Raw genomic sequence first — 17,591 nt, 5'->3', positions numbered from 1 at the left:
AGAAGTTTATTATGTGCATATAGTTTATATGTGTATGTGTATATTATTTGTATTTGGAACAAGTTTGGGTCAAATACATTTTTAAAATTATTAATCTGATTAAAAGGTGATATTCTAATTCTTTGGCCAGGGTCATTACAAATGGATTTTGTTACTTATCAAGATACTTTGTGGAACTCATCAAGAATATTCTTTATTATATTTACACTGATATTGGAGCCACTGGACTGTCTTATCAGACTACCAAAAGATATTCTGGACATAAAAGCAGCTGGAGTTTAATACAAATTGTTGTTAAATCTGATGCTGTCTTATTGATAATTACTAACATTTCACACAAAAATGTATTGATATAGTTCAACCATTTGGTAAAATGTGAGTTTATTCAATTAATTGGGATATGTCTCACATACTTCCTATAGGCTATAATGTATCTGTGTAAATCTGTAAAAAACGGTGTTTTGATTTATATTTGAAATATATTAGAATATTTACCCCAAGGGAAAACAATTATTTCTGAAGAGTTAATTATTTCAAACTATTTACCTCATTTTAATATTAATATATGATTAAAAATAAAACATCAGTTATGGGTAAAGAAAAGCATTGTAAAAATGAGTATTACTTCAAGATTGATAAATGTACTCAGAAGGGATTCCCATGTTAACAACTTTAGGTATTTCAAGCAGATTGGTAAATTATTAAGATTTTTATAGGAAGGACAAACCCCCAGTTTTTCTAAATTGTGGTTAGCATACGACAGAGATTTTAATTTTCCTGATTTTCATCTTTATCATTCTTCTTCATTCTGACTACTACTTTTTTGTGGAAAGAATAGTATATTTCTTAGTATCTTAAGATGAGATTAATAATACTTTTATTTCATGTTTAATGTATACCTGAGAGAATGCTTACAAAGGGTTGGCTATCAACTTTCTTATGTTGGAACTACAAAATGATGGAGGGTACACTTATACATATGGTATGTCCTTGTCTCGCTATTGTCTTAAAATCCTTAACTATATTGGTATAGTATTGGGAAGACTAATACAGTGGGGCAAAAAAGTATTTAGTCAGCCACCAATTGTGCAAGTTCTCCCACTTAAAAAGATGAGAGAGGCCTGTAATTTTCATCATAGGTATACCTCAACTATGAGAGACAAAATGGGGAAAAAAATCCAGAAAATCACATTGTCTGATTTTTAAAGAATTTATTTGCAAATCATGGTGGAAAATAAGTATTTGGTCAATATCAAAAGTTCATCTCAATACTTTGTTATATATCCTTTGTTGGCAATGACAGAGGTCAAACGTTTTCTGTAAGTCTTCACAAGGTTTTCACACACTGTTGCTGGTATTTTGGCCCATTCCTCCATGCAGATCTCCTCTAGAGCAGTGATGTTTTGGGGCTGTCGCTGGGCAACAGGACTTTCAACTCCCTCCAAAGGTTTTCCATGGGGTTGAGATCTGGAGACTGGCTAGGCCACTCCAGGACCTTGAAATGCTTCTTACGAAGCCACTCCTTCGTTGCCCGGGCGGTGTGTCATGCTGATTGTGTCATGATTGTCATGCTGAAAGACCCAGCCACATTTCATCTTCAGTGCCCTTGCTGATGGAAGGAGGTGTTCACTCAAAATCTCACGATACATGGCCCCATTCATTCTTTCCTTTACATGGATCAGTCGTCCTGGTCCCTTTGCAGAAAAACAGCCCCAAAGCATGATGTTTCCACCCCCATGCTTCACAGTAGGTATGGTGTTCTTTGGATGCAACTCAGCATTCTCTCTCCTCCAAACACGATGAGTTGAGTTTAGACCAAAACGTTCTACTTTGGTTTCATCTGACCATATGACATTCTCCCAATCCTCTTCTGGATCATCCAAATGCTCTCTAGCAAACTTCAGACGGGCCCAGACATGTACTGGCTTAAGCAGGGGGACACGTCTGACACTGCAGGATTTGAGTCCCTGGCAGTGTAGTGTGTTACTGATGGTAGCCTTTGTTACTTTGGTCCCAGCTCTCTGCAGGTCATTCACTAGGTCCCCCCATGTGGTTCTGGGATTTTTGCTCACCATTCTTGTGATCATTTTGACCCCACAGGGTGAGATCTTGCATGGAGCCCCAGATTATGCGTGGAGCCCCAGAAGGGAGATTATCAGTGGTCTTGTATGTCTTCCATTTTCTAATTATTACTCCCACAGTTGATTTCTTCCCACCAAGCTGCTTGCCTATTGCAGATTCAGTCTTCCCAGCCTGGTCTACAATTTTGTTTCTGGTGTCCTTCAACAGCTCTTTGGTCTTGGCCATAGTGGAGTTTGGAGTGTGACTGTTTGAGGTTGTGGACAGGTGTCTTTTATACTGATAACAAGGTCAAACAGGTGCCATTACTACAGGTAACAAGTGGAGGACAGAGGAGCCTCTTAAAGAAGTAGTTACAGGTTCGTGAGAGCCAGATATCTTGTTTGTTTGTAGGTGACCAAATACTTATTTTCCACCATGATTTGCAAATAAATTCTTTAAAAATCAGACAATGTGATTTTCTGGATTTTTTTTCTCATTTTCTCTTTCATAGTTGAGGTATACCTATGATGAAAATTACAGGCCTCTCTCATCTTTTTAAGTGGGAGAACTTGCACAATTGGTGGCTGACTAAATACTTTTTTGCCCCACTGTATAACTTAAAGATGTGAATGTGATTTGAATTATACACCAAAATTTGCAATATTATTTGATGAATTCTGGATTTATCAGACATGGATTACAGCAAAAAAGGCTACTTTTTTAATTGAAAGCCAGATATACAAACTTGGATTGATGTGTGTTCACTCTCTGGTTTTCAGCTGGCTCTCTATCAATATAGTGGAAAGACTAATCAATATTACTCCATGTGGTCAAGGTTTAATGCTCTATTAAAAAACTGAGGTGTTTTCTACATATATTATATTTGTCCTTTTTCTCTCTTTTTGTTTTTGTTTTGGTATACATTTTTGTTAGTATCTTTGCATTAAAGCAAATATAGATTCACTCAGCACGCATCCATTCTTGACCCTATCTCTCCTTGTTTTACTATATATACATCAAAACACTATTCCCATTGCATTTAACTTAGCTGTTACGTGTCTTCTGACAACTCTCATTTTCATCTAACAAAATGGGCAGAAACTTAGTTTTATACAAGCTATTTCTGTTTCTTTGGACATTCATTTCTCACAACAGATGAAATACCACCCATTCCTTTTCTACCAGTATTGTATATCTTAAAATTATTCCAATTATTACTCCATCTTTAATGAACTTTCTAATAAGGTACACAAATTCATATATTTGTTCTAGCTTTTCACCATTTATGTATATGTTGTTTATCTATTTTGCTTATCAAACACAACTATCTTGGTTTTCTATACATTAATATTCAGATCTCTACTTCTTGTTGCATCAAACAATCTAGCTAATATTTGCTGCAAATCATTCAGGTTCTCAGACAATAGCACAGCATGTCTGAATACACAGTCATAACCCCAATCAGCATACTTTTAACTTCATTATAAGCATTCCTTATACATGTTTATCTTACGCCCTTCTCAATGTTGAACCATTCACTAACGAACTATTCCATTTATTATCACTGTATTACTTCAATCATACACTGCTGTGACTGTATTCAGCAACTAATCTTCACTCCATATTCACACAAAACATTCCATAATTCAAGCCTATTAACATTATAAAATGCCTTCTCAAAATCAAAAAATGTACAATACACTTTCTTCTCATGTTTGTGCATTTTTCCTAGCAAAAAGTCCTATTGCTCTTCCTAAATTTTGTTCATCGTTACCTCTCATACTCTTTCAATCAGACTTCTGCCAAACACCTTTCCAGGAAACTTAATAAATGAATCCTTTGCACTTTTGGAACTCATTCTTGTTAACTTTCCCTTTGTAATAGGGGAATAATAATGTCATTCTTCCAATTTTCAGATTCAGATACAATCTTCATACATTTTAAAAAGTCATAAAACTCCTTAAGCAAACCACATCGCTATTTTAAAATTTCAACAGTTACATCATCAATACCTACAATCTTATCATTTTTCCAGATGTATGACTTTTTTTTTTGTCATTTTCTTTTTCTTGGTTATAAAGATTTATGTATAGCATTTGTTTCAATTCTACTGTTCAAAGTATTTCTCATATTCACCTTTTTGGTGGCTGGCCCAGCTATCCCATATCACTCGCCTTCTTGTTGGCCACCCCAGCCCTTTGGAACAGCCTTTCAATTTGAGATCTGAGGGATCCCTACCCTTAGCCTTCTGGAGGACCATGAAGACCTGGATCTTCCCCCAAGCATTTGATTAGGAGGGAGGTTGAGCTGCAAGGATGTTTGGTCTGGCATCTGGTTGGGGGGGGAGAGTACTTTTGTTTTCAGCTTTATTTTAATGGATATTGTGTGTAAACAGGCAAACAATGGGGAATACACATTGTAAGGAATGTGCTGGTGCTGGCTGTCTGCCTAGTGCGCTCACGTCTCCAAGCCTCAAGCCACTTAGGAGGCAAACAAAAGCAAAATGTGTGAAAGTGATTAAAGTCTTGTTAGTTACAGGCAGCAGCTGCAAACCCACTAATTAAGATCACAGAGCTGAGCTTGTTAACTTGCAGTTAGCACCTTTTGGAGAAGTGCTGCACTGCAGAGAAAAGCAGCTGAGGAAGAGATTGCTCATTTAAGCAATCACTCCACTCTGGGGGTGGGGGGGAGGGAAGGGTCAGGCACGGGACAATGCATACTAACTGACTGTAATGGTGAACACATGACAGAGAGAGAAGCTGCAAAGGTCGTAAATGTGCACCTTGGTTGCAAAGTTATTTTTTCAACACTGTTGTAACTGTGAGGTCTACCTGTACAGCAACAGCCAGTGATCCTGAAGAAAATGGCAGCTGAGGTGACATGTGATAGAAAGCTGCTGACATGAGATAAAAAGCCTGGACAGGGAATTGGTTGGAAGACCCCCAATTAATGTACACAATGCCGCACCTGGCCAATTTAGTAGTGATGTGAGTGAATGTATGTGTAATGCTTAAGCTAATTAATAAAGCTTTTGTAGGTTAACAAAAACTCTCTATTAACTCGAAAGTGGGATGAAGATATTATATAATGAAAGGTCTCGTCTATGTGCTTCTCTGGCTCTTTAAGCTTCTCCATCTCTGTGACTTTGGCTTCCTAAAACAGACTTGTTCCCTGAAAAACAAGAGCTTGCTCCACTAAGTATAAACCCACAACTTATGTCCACGAGGCAGAAAGTTATACATTTCTGCCTTGCACACCGTAAAGATATGAAAGCCTTCTGTATAAATGAAAGTGAGCACAATGAAGGAGGAAACAGTATGTTCTGCATTTGTTTCTGTTGCCCCTTAATAACGCACTCCAAATGTGCTGCCTGAAGCAGCTCACTGCCCTTCAGTAACAAAAAGCCACTCTGATTCAAGTAGAGTTAACCCAAACATTAATTCAAATTTCCATGCTTACAAAAAAAGGGAAAGAAAACTGCATTAAAAATCATCCCTTATGAATTTAATACTTTTCTAGGTTTAAAGATAAACTTAGCACATTCTTACCAGCTCTTGAGTATTCTGTGTTAATGGCAGAAATGTAGCTTCCAGAATAGCAACTTGGTCAGCACTCAGTTTCTGCCACAGGCTAATCAGCAGGATTACCAGCTGGGTGGCACTTTTTAACTTTGTGAATGCCTGGAACATAATGGCTTGGTTTTCTTCAGCTGCATCTGCTAGAGCTATTACCTACAAAAATTATAAACTTCTGTTAGGTATATTTTAGCATTCCTGAATACTGAACACTAACATTACATTTGGCTAACTCTAGTTTTCTTTAGAAGAACCTAATGAACTTTCGTTGTCAAAAATATAAACCTTCTTGTGTTTGCCATCTTATTAAAATCCACATGGCAGTGTAATTAACATGTCATTGCAATCAACAGAATGGAATCTGTAGTCTATATGTACACTGTATGGGGAATTCTTCAAGCTGATCCTCAGTACACAATACAATAGGCCTTAATAAACTATAAACATCCATTTAAATGCCACTTGTGATACTATTCTGAGAGTGAATATTAACTCCATAATTTCCTTAACTCCATTAACTCAGTAATTTCCTAAGTACATCATTTATTTTTAAATGAAAAAACATCTGTTCCTTCTACATAAAGCCTGTTATCAAAAGATTTTACAAAGACACATCCTCACAAACATATTATTAGTTTATGTGATCAGTACATTACTTGGCATATGTTTAATTCACCTATGTTTATAGCACAAGTATAACTACTGGCACACAAAGGCTTTGGAAGGAAATTGAAGGTGTACTGAGTGGAAATGCTAGAATTTTTTTTTAATAAATTGGCAGAATATTTTGTCCTATTCATATATTCAGAATATCAGTGGAAAAACATAGAAACATCCTAAATAAATGGGATTTTTAAAAATCAAAAATACTTTCTTTTCGTAAACACATTATTATTCATTTCTCATTTAAATCCAGACAAGAGACTCTCCAAACAGCCAACTTGCTCAACTTCACAAATCAAGGGTATAAAAGAATACTTCCATGGATTCTGTCAGTGAATTTAGGGATTCTGCATGAACAGATGTTACAGCAGAACAGCAAATAGCATGAATTACTCTTTGCTTATCTCTCATAAAAGAATTGACAAAACAACTGCCTGTGAAATCTAATGAAAAATTTTGTAGTAATGTTAGTAATTATATTGGTCTAATTTTTCTTTTTAAACATTGCAACAGGGAAAATATAAAAGTAGGTTGATCTCCATTAAAAGCAAAGTTAATAAAATAGAGTTGGAAGGGATTTTGGAGGGCATTTAGTGCACAAATCCTCATACCATCCTGGACAAACAGCTGTCCAATCTTTTATTGAAAACCTCCAGTGATGAAACACGCATGACTTAATAGTGAGTATGGGGGGGGGGGTATGCGGGTGGCTGCTACAGGTGGGTGCAAGTGCAATGGAGGTGAGTGCTGGGGGTTGGCGTGTGGGCAGGTGCTACAGAGTGCGGGCATGTGGGCATGAGTATGGGTGGGCTGACACTACAGAGTATGAGATCCCCCGCTGCCCAGGGGCTCCTTGGGAGAAAAAGCGGCAGGAGCAGGAGTAATTTACGACCTCCTGCCAGCTTCCCCATTGATTTTGCTTGTGGGAAGCTGACAGGAAAGATTGCAAATGGTGATCATGTGACCACAGGATGCTGTGACAGCCACAACTTTGAGGACTGGTCCCCCTTGTTCAGCGCTGTTATAACTTTGAATGGTCACTGAACGAATGGACATAACTCTATATCTCTGTTGATTCAGCCCAAAACTGCATTGGCTCTTTTGGCAGTTGTAGCATATTGCTGGCTCATGTTTAATCTTTGGTCTACCAAAACTCTCAGATCTTTCTTGCAAGTACTACTGCTAAGCCAGATATTACCTGTTTTGTATTTGTGGATATGGCTTTTCCTACATAAGTTCAGAACTTTACATTTCTCACCACTGAACAACATTTTGTTGGAAAGGTCCAGTGGTCAAGCCTATCAAGATGTTTCTGAATCTTAAGTTGTCTTCTGGAGTGTTAGCAATCCCCCCACCCAGTGCTTTGTGCTGTTCACAAATTTTATGAATGTCTCTTCTAAGATGTTCATAGATCCTCATCTAAGTCCTTTATGAAGATGTCAAAGAGTACTGGACCCAGGATAGAACCCTGAGATACCCCCATTGCATACCTCCCTCCATGTGGACCCAGACCCATTAAAGACCATGTGTTGGCTATGGTTCATCTAGGAGTGGGATCATCCATCAAGTATTGTTCCAGTTTATCAAGAAAGAGGCTATGGTCTAATTGTAATGGCCTATGAGAATAACCTTGAGAGACAGGAAGAAGAGGCACAGCCTAGGCAACAGTGTGATAAACGAAATATAAGCCCAAAGCAAGAATGTAATTTGAGTAAGTGTCTCAGAATTGACTCATCCTAGTTCTCTGGAACATAAAGGCAGGGTAGGGAAAGGTACATTCAGATTTGGAAGATTTGGTTATTGTAACCTTATAATAGTAGTATTAGTATTCATGATTTTGGTTTCCTGGTCTGGATTACCTCGAAAGACTGACAGTAATTCAGAAGTTGGCAAATTACAGTCTGTGGGCCAAATCCAGCCCAGGACCTGTTTTTCTTTCTTTTTTTTAATGGCCTGTTAGCTAAGGATGGATAGGTGGGCAGGAGCCAGATCGCCAGGATCAAGACTTAGCTAAGCTCCCAGGGTGATAGCCAGGGCTGGGGTGTACTGGAGACAGCAGCCTATCAGTGGCCTCCTTGCTGCCACACTCCTTGGTCTGCAGACTTGGTAGCCGTGCCCATGGAGGCAGAGGAGGGGCAGGATCTGGCCCTTTACAGAAAATGTTTTCCAACTACTCATCTAACTGATCAAATGCCTTACTAAAATCTAGGTACATCACATCCACAACATTCCCTTAATACACTCATTTAGTCACATTATCAAAGAAAGCAGTAAGATTTGTCTGGCACAACCTGTTTTTAACAAATCCATGCTAGCTTCTGGTAATTACTATGTTAGTTTATAAGTGCTTGCAAGCCCACTGCTTGATTATCTTTCTTAGGATTTTCCCAGGTATTGTCATCAAATTGATTGGTGTAGCTTTCTAGGTCCACCTTTTTCCCTTTTTAAAATAATGGAATAACACTGGCCCTTTTCTAGTCTTCTGGCACTTCCAATGTTTTGATTTCTCAAAAATTTCAGTCATTGGCTCTGAGATGACATTTGCCAGTTTCTTTAACACACTGGGATTTAATCCATCTAGTCCAGGAGACTTGAATTAATTCAAAGCAATTAAGGGATCTCTCAATAATTCCTTCCTATTTTCATCTGCATTTTTCTTCTGCTTCCCACGGTGCAGCTTCTGATTAGTCAGACTGCTTTTTCCTTTTGTGAAAACACAGATGCAAGGTAGAAATTAAGCAGTTTAGCCTTTTCCCTGTTGCCTATCACCATCTTGCCATCTTCTCCAACCAGCGGGTCAACTGTTTCCTTGACTTTCCTCTTGTTCCACACATACTGTACCTGAAGAATGTTATTCTTGGCATTCCTAGCAAGCCTTAGCTCATCCTGAGCCTTAGCCTTCCTGACTCCATCCTTGCTGTTTCGGACTATTTCCTGATATTCTCCCTTTGTATATAGAGTTTGTTGGAGAGATCTTGGTGCAACCATGCCAGTTTCATCAGGGGTCTCCCTTTCTTCCCTCTTTGGTATTGTTAGCGTTTGGACCTTAATTATTTCATTATTCAAAATTTCCCAACTCTCCTGAACTGTTTTTTCCTATCTGAATTTCCATCCATGCAATCCTTCTTACTTTTTCCTTTAGCTTGTTGAAGTGTATTCTCTTGAAATCTAAACACTAAACTGGCTACCTTCAGTTCTCCCTGTCTGAAATATGGTGAGTTTTTAGGCAGTTTAGACAACAAACTAATTTTTATAATTACTTATTACAATAATAATAAGCGATCTGAAGGAAGATCCATATAAAATCTGCATAAACTAATTAAATAAACATTGCACAATTTTCTAATAAAATAAACCAGAGGGAAAATATATTGGAATTGTATCCTATTAATGTAGACAACAAAACAAACAGGATCTTTACTAATTCACACATTCCTAGCACAAGTTCATATGAGATACAGGGGCAAGGCAGTAGGAAAGTTTAACCTATACCAGAAAAGAAAATAGCAATCTGAAATACCCTAAGATCTTAACATACTTTCAGTGAAATTATTGGGTACATAATGAAGTCTAACATCTGACAAGGCCCAGTACTTTTTAGATCTTTGAGATGTCAGTTTGAAATTAATTATTTCATTCAGACTCTGATATCAGGAAAGGGATCTGAAATGGGACAGGGACTCCTTTCCTGCCATCTGAATGTGGGACTGTACATTGTTCAGTGTCAAATATACGCATAGAAGAAAAAGAAAACATTGTTTGTTAATGTGTAGAGTTGCTAAGTCAGTGTCACTGAAACATCTGTCAGTCACCACACTATTATTTGGAGCCAATTCAGTAATGCCTTTACTGACAAATGATTGGCAACATGAAATAGGCACAAACTAACAATAGCCAATTGTCTCAGCCCTTTTCTACTGTTAAAAAATGACAAGTTAATTTAAAGCTGACTTGCATGAAAATTTTCATATGGCCTTTATGCCAAAAGAGCTTACAAGAAAAAAATGATTACAACAATCCAGAAGGAAAGAAGGAAGGCAAAGAGTAACTGAAAATAAACTTCTCTTCTGGGAAATATATGTGTATGTCTGTGTATGTGTATAACACACACACACATTAAACATTGCATGAATAGCTTCTCTTCCAACATTTAAAAGTTAAATATGCAAAAATATGTATGTATTCTAAATTCACAATTTGGTATTAGCAATTTCTTGCTACAAATGGCCTTTTGCTCCTCTCTTTTACAATGTAAAACTACAACTTGAAATTTATTTACCATTTACTACTGCAATCATAAGGAAGCTTCAACAAGAGGGTGAACACTGAATAGCGCTGACTCCACTTAAGCTGCAATAGTTGTTGCTTAAAAAATGTCAAGCTAGAGTAAATCAACCCAAACACTATTTTTATTTCTTTCCTCCAGTATATTTCCTTTGTTTCATCTGGTTTTAAAAGAACAAATTCTTTCAAATGAAAGTCTGAAAACTCTTCTAAACTTACAGTTTTGATACAGTAACATAGAGAGGAATACAGTCAGCATTACAAAGATCAAAGAGACATGGATATAGGCTAAACAGCAAACAATTTAACCATCTTAAGTCACTTAAACTTTAACCGTCAATTACATATATTTCTGTAAATGTTTCTGTCTGGCCAAATGCTCAGCTTGTTCATATAAATATATGTACAGAAAAACAGATGCCAGTATTTAATATTTTTGGTGAGGCCTATATTAAAAAGATAAAATCAAAGGAAGCACAAACAAAGGGGGGGAAATCCGCGTCAGGGTTATACATTTAATAAATATTTATTAACATCTCATGTAGGCTATTAACAGAGGAAAATTTAATTTCAAAATTGTATAGGTAAAATGTGAGAACTTCATCTACTATCTATATTCTTCTAAAATGAACAATATTAAATCAAAAGTGTTTACTAATCCAAACCTCTGACTTCTTCATGTCTGAAGATTTTAGAAATCTTTTAAATTTAAAAAGTGGTTTGCTATATCCAACTTAGCTACAGAGTTAAGTAAAAAGTCCATCCACCACTTTTTCTTAACTCTGTAACTTGGGCAGTTATATTGCTCTAAGCATGATTACTCACATGATAGTCCCATCAATTTCAGCTGGGATTAACTATAACTGAATATCAAAGATAGAAATTTTTAAAATCCATTTATAATGAATGTAAAATATAAATTATAAGTGGATTATAAAAATTGCTGTATTTTTAATTCAGTTACATTTAATTATAATTTATAGTCAGCTGAATGAGACTATCAATTGAAATACATATTAATTTAGTTATAAATAAAAACATTTAAACAAGCTAATGTACAGTTTTAAAACTAATGCAGTATGCAGTAACCTGTAAATACTGGTATGTATGAATAAACACATATAAATCTGAGAAATGTGATGATTTCATCAGTACAATTTTTGACCATTAGGAAAATCTAAACCACACATAATTGTTAAAAAAGCCCTGCTTCTATAAAACAGCTCAGACATGTAAGCTTTCCACACATACTACTGCTTGGCTGAAAAAAAACCCCTGTTCCTGAAAAGAATAATAAAGCCACAGATTAAGAATGCTGCCAGGAACATCACCAAAAATTAAAAGAATTCCTTATGGTGACAGAGGAATCAGAGCCTCATTGTCCAATTCCTTCTTTCCCAGATCAAATTAAAGGAATCTGCACTAATGGAAATGTAATACACACAATTTTTATCTAACTGTTAAATGACCATCCTGCCAGTACAATCATAAGCATTCCTTTACATTGGTCAATTCAAGGCACTGGTGGGAAAACTGGCCCAATCTTGAAATCTTTTTTTACTCCTTTGCAAGAATGTTTGGTTGTAGTATCCATCATAATTCCTTTTGCTTTCCATACTGGGAGCTACCTGTCTTACATAGCATTCAGGCAGTTTAAACTTAGTCAAATAGACAAGATCCTCCCTAAGACCCTTCTTCATGGTCAAAGTGATGCTTTAGTTTTACCTTATCTAGTGTGACTATGGAGTTCTGAATGCTCTTCATTATGAAGGTTATGGATTTGAATATTAGTTGTTGTTTCTTTTGGCCTTGGGCGTCTAACATATTTGTAGGCTTTATAAGACTAATTTGCAGTTTACACAGCCTTCAAAACATTTTGGTAACACCTTACTAGCAATGCCTCTATCAGTTAAAACGTATTCCATGATTTAAAGGTAGTAGGATTTTTTTGAAAAAAATCCCAGATCAGGATTTGATATATCTGCCTAGAGAATTCGTTTTCCTTATAAGCTCATGAAAAAAAATTGCCCACTAATACACTTAATGGTGCACTAAACATTTTTGGGAAGCAAAAGCCTTGGGAGATAACACAAAGTGATTGGGATCACTTTGCATGTGATATTGCACATGGACAATACCAGGATCTCCTGGTTTCTTTCCCAGTCAGAATGGGTAGGGGGAATTCTAAAATTTTCTTTCTTTATAAAAACATGCTAAAAACTGTGTACAGATTACACTAGTTTTTACTGGACTGCCAATTAGGGGCAGCTGTTGTCAAAGAGATCTACAGAGAGTGTAGAAAAGAGATAAGGCTTCACAAATGGATGAGGAGATTTGTGCCCCCCCCCCAAATCCAATTACATTTATGCTTTAAAGAAAATTACATCCTACATATATGTCTAAATGTCAAGGCAGGATCACTAAGAGTCAAAATGAGTTATACTTGCTTTTTACTATGGATCAAGAATTTCAAACCTACTTTACATTTGCTTTTACTTGTAATCAAAAGCAAATAGTGCTACCACTTAAACAAATATTTCTAAATATTATCTTCACACGCAAAAGAATTCTGAGGACAAAAGAGCAAATAATGAACAGCACCTAGTAAATCATTTTTACTGCACTATTACTTGTTATTCATGGCACCTGTAGCATGAATGTTGATAAGAAGCTAAGTTTGAATAGTCAAGGATTATATCATTTTCTAAGTTTTAAAAAAGTACCATGGGAGCGTGATTTAAATTGATGCATGAACAAGCAGTAAAGATTGTTTGATTCAAGAGAAATCAATAAGCAAATAGTGTTTAAAAACTGGCATTTATGTTAATGTTTAGCATTTAGCAGTAATACAAATTCTTACACTGAGCAAAGCTCAGAAAGACATGTACACCTTTAAATTCCTCTACATTTAATGAAATGCTGTTTAAAGTTTTTACAAAGCTGAAAGAATAAGCTATTATTCATCTGGTATAATGAAAGTATATAATATTCAGCATGCCTTGCCATAAATAACACAATTATAAAATGACAAATTATACTGTAGAGTAACTTTCTAACTTTTTCTCTTACTAAAAATCTTGTTTTCGCATTTTCTACTGGAAACATATAACCTCACAAAAACTGTTTTTTAATTCATTAAAAAAGGGGGGAGCTTCTAATATTCTGCCATAGCAATGTATAAAAGAAGGCATTCAGCTAACCGTTAGATATGTAACCCTTAAGGCATAGGAATATGGAGGACATCTTAATTATTTGTAAAACGTTTTCCTCTGGTGGCACCAATAATTTTCTCACAGAGTTTGCACAGCTTTGTGACTTCAAAACTTCAAAATTCAGGGAGACATTATAAGCTCCAGTTAAATTTGCATGAAGACATTTTTTCCAATATAGGGTAATCAAACGTAGCAATCAAAAAACATGTTGAAGTGAATGAAGATAAAGGCAACGCATTTTTCTAAAATGAATTTTCCTATATAGGAAAGAGCTGTGATCCCTCAAATAGTCTTTTGTGCTTTCACACACATGCACAGAGCTTCATTTTTGCTCTCTAAAGCTGAAAGAGCTTTTGATTGGAAGACCACCCCCATCTTAACTGCACAAGCATGACGTTCACCCTTATATAACCAAAGCATACAGAAGACAAGAAACGGTGGTAGTGATGGGTTGTGTAATTGCACAGCTAACAGAAGAAACACAATTACTTATAGGTAAGCAACCTGTCCTTATTGTCTATGATTTCCCTACATCACATTCAAGTGCTGTAGTTTGTAAGCTGTGTTATCTGAAAGTATGACAGGAATATCAGGGTAGCAACTCATAATCCTAAATCAAAGATGAAGGACTAAGACATACAGCAGCTAAGCACAATTCTCAAATTGAGATACTTAAGAGCAACGCTACTGGAATTGCAATCACCCTGTACTATAATTTGCATTGCTAAATTAGCAATCTCAGGGTCAGCCTAAGAAGCAAAGTTGCCTATTGTGAAAAACTATGAGAAGAGATACTGATCTCTATTTCCTGATTATTCATAGTAGACAAAAAGCTGCTGGTTCTTATACAAAAATGCTGCTAAGTTCAAGTGAAAAGCAACAGCCCTGTGAAAGTCCAGAAGAGCAGATGGTTTTGGGACACTTAAGTGAAGACACCATCTTGATTGATGCAGAATAATAGTATCTTAAGGAAGGATCTAGTCAAAGCATTTAATTTACCCTATGCAGAGATAAATATTACAGGTCAAAGAACTAACTTACACTGGGGCAAAGCACAGGTTCACAGGTTTCTAGGAGCTTTAAAAATGTTTATCATTAAGATCCCGGAGCTATTAAAACACCATCTTGCTGTTTATCCAACAATTAACGCCCAAAGTTTCATAAGTACCTTATCTTATTCACAGTGAACAGAAAAACTAAATAGGAAAAAAAGCTACAAGAAAAACTGCTAAATACACCAATAAACTTCAGTGAACATCAAATCTGTAAAATGCAATGCCTTGGCTTGAATAAAAAGAAACTATTCTGGACTGTCTGCTAGATATGACTTTTAAGCAGCTATTTTTTTAGTTGCCCCTGGCTGATAGATATGGAAGGTTTTCAGATCTTCCTCCAATGGGAACATTGATGAGAGTACTCATGCACATAAGCATTTTATGAGTAGGATGGATACCATGATAGCTAGTAACTTCTGGACATAGTGGATCTTGAATTATAGCTTCATAATGGATATGAGACCTTAGGTTGACACAAGTTACGTTTTGCTAATACCTCACATAGTACAATTTTGTGGTGACCCAGTTTCCACAGATGGGAACAAATAAAAGCCAATCACCTAAACACTTTTTTCACAAAATGCAATTCACTGACAGCCCTGTGTAGACTATCATATACTTGGTGAATACTCTCAGAACTGAAGCCAATTCAAAATGCAGAACAGGAAATTAATAGGTTCCAGGGTATCTAACCCAGCTGATACTGAATGGTGACACAGTCTGACTGAAATTTGGAAATACGCATCCTTCAGATCTATAGAGGTTAATGAATGATCCTGCCTTCAGACCAGTATGATGGCCAGAGTTATATGAACTTTTGGAATAGTAATAAAGTAGTTAATGTCTCCGAGGTTTAGAATGGCGCATGGCCCTCTACCTTCTCAAGGAATAATAAAATCAAGAACAGAAGAAGAGTACTATTGGATCATGGAAAAGTTCAAAAGATTCAGCACTCTGTGTCACTTTCACATTACCTGAACTGATTGCATTGAGTACTCTAATTCTATCTCAATACTGACTTGAAACCACAAACTTGAAACCTCACAGCTCTAAAAACATCCTGCTGGACTTTCTGAATTGTTTCTTCTTTTTGTACTGTCATACCCGATAAAGGGTTGGGGAAAACTGAGACGTTTTCATATACTTTTCAACTAACATTAAGCATTCTAATAAAGATATCCTCTAGCCATGAGTTTACATTGATTTTTGCTGTTGTTGTTTTTTCTTATGGATTACAGTTATAATTGCTTTCTATAACCTTTGATTAATTATACCAATATGGAACATATGGCTAAGATTGATTGATTACTATCCATCAAATCAGTGTTGACTCTTAGTGACCACATTGCTTAGTTAAAACAGATTACATAACTATGACTAGTTGGGGATCATAGGAAAACACCCTTAAAAAGATTAATTGACAAAAAATCCAAAACAAAAAATTTCATATACACTTTTGTTGGCAAGAGCATATTTCAGAGTGGTGAACCTGTGGCCCTCCATAAGTTTTTGGACTACACTGAATTTCACCACAGGCCTTACTATCTAGGTCTGAGGGAAACTGGAATCTAGCAACAACTGGACGATCACATTGAATCAATTTGAAAAAGGTAGTACAGAAGAGTGCACAACACAGCTGCTGCAGATACAACTGTGGCAATTGTAGTTTCATGAGATAATAGTGGGAATCAAAGTGTCACTAAATAGGAGGACAGCGTACTATGTAGGCCACCTGGTATTCCTGTATGAACACCAGGATATAAATCTAATGAATATACAAATAAATAATAACAGAAAATATAACATGTAATCAAATAGTTCAAGAATATAGTTGAAGATTGAAGTACCATTACCTATAGCAGTTGGCAGCAGCTAGCTGAACTTGGCTGACAAAAAGCTAAACAAAGTCTGATTTGATTAATAATTGGATGGGAAATACCAGGTATGTGGATAGAATAGAAAGGTTTTAAAAAATCAGCAATGGCAAACCACTTTTGTATCCTTGCAACCCCTGCCCCCCACCATTTTAAATTAATTAAAATGGAAATAAATTGTTGACTCATAAGAGATAAATACAAACTACCTAGACCAATAAAATAAAAATATCTGCAAATATCTTGTAATCCATGGAACAAACTGCAAAAATTAATGTACAGGTGGTCCTTGCTTAACAACCATCTGTTCAGAGTCCATTCAAACTTACAATGATGTTGAACAAGTAGTACTTATAATCAGTCCTTGAAATTCTGGCTGTCGCATCCCTGTGGTCACATGATCATGGTCCAGGTCCTCAGCAACCGGTTCACAATTACATCACAGCAACCCACAGCTACATGATTGCCATTTACAACCTTCACTGCTGGCTCCCAACAAGCAAAGTCAACGGGGAAGCCAGCAGGAGATCACAAATGGCAACCATATTACATCATACTTTATGACATCACTTAGTGACAGAAATTCCAGTCCCATCTGCTGCTGTTAACCAAGAACTACTGTACCTGTACTAGCAAGCACTCTTTATTAAGACCAGTATTAAAATACTTTATTGGTCAACCAAATATACTTTGAGACATTCTGAGTGAGGGTGATGAATTGTCAGTCCAGTAACAATTTTCTATTACACTGATTATATCCTTGTTTTTTTAAAGTATTTAGCTGCCTGATAAGAGGAAGAAACAGCCTAGTAATGGGAGTATATTATTTGTTCATCCAGAACTGACTTGATCATGTGATTTAAAAAA

At 36.3% G+C, this 17,591-nt stretch overlaps 1 protein-coding gene across 9 annotated transcripts in view; it reads right to left on the bottom strand.

Annotated features, from left to right (window-relative positions):
* The window catches only part of BBS9 (Bardet-Biedl syndrome 9), a 205,660-nt gene that overhangs the window by 130,257 nt on the left and 57,812 nt on the right, over window positions 1–17,591 (bottom strand). For all 9 annotated transcript variants that reach the window (XR_015797719.1, XR_015797720.1, XM_088149956.1 and 6 more), the window contains one exon: window positions 5,610–5,792. Coding sequence is in view for 7 of the 9 variants with exons in the window: in XM_088149956.1 (XP_088006082.1) it covers window positions 5,610–5,792 (183 nt within the window). In the remaining 2 variants the exon portion in view is untranslated. The remainder of the gene's footprint in view (window positions 1–5,609; window positions 5,793–17,591) is intronic.

Source organism: Python bivittatus, unplaced genomic scaffold, assembly GCF_059951505.1.
Source record: "Python bivittatus isolate LINGU-HERP-01145 unplaced genomic scaffold, Pbiv_v1 ctg000610_np1212, whole genome shotgun sequence".
NCBI lineage: Eukaryota > Metazoa > Chordata > Lepidosauria > Squamata > Pythonidae > Python > Python bivittatus.
This window is presented reverse-complemented; position numbering and strand designations above follow the sequence as displayed.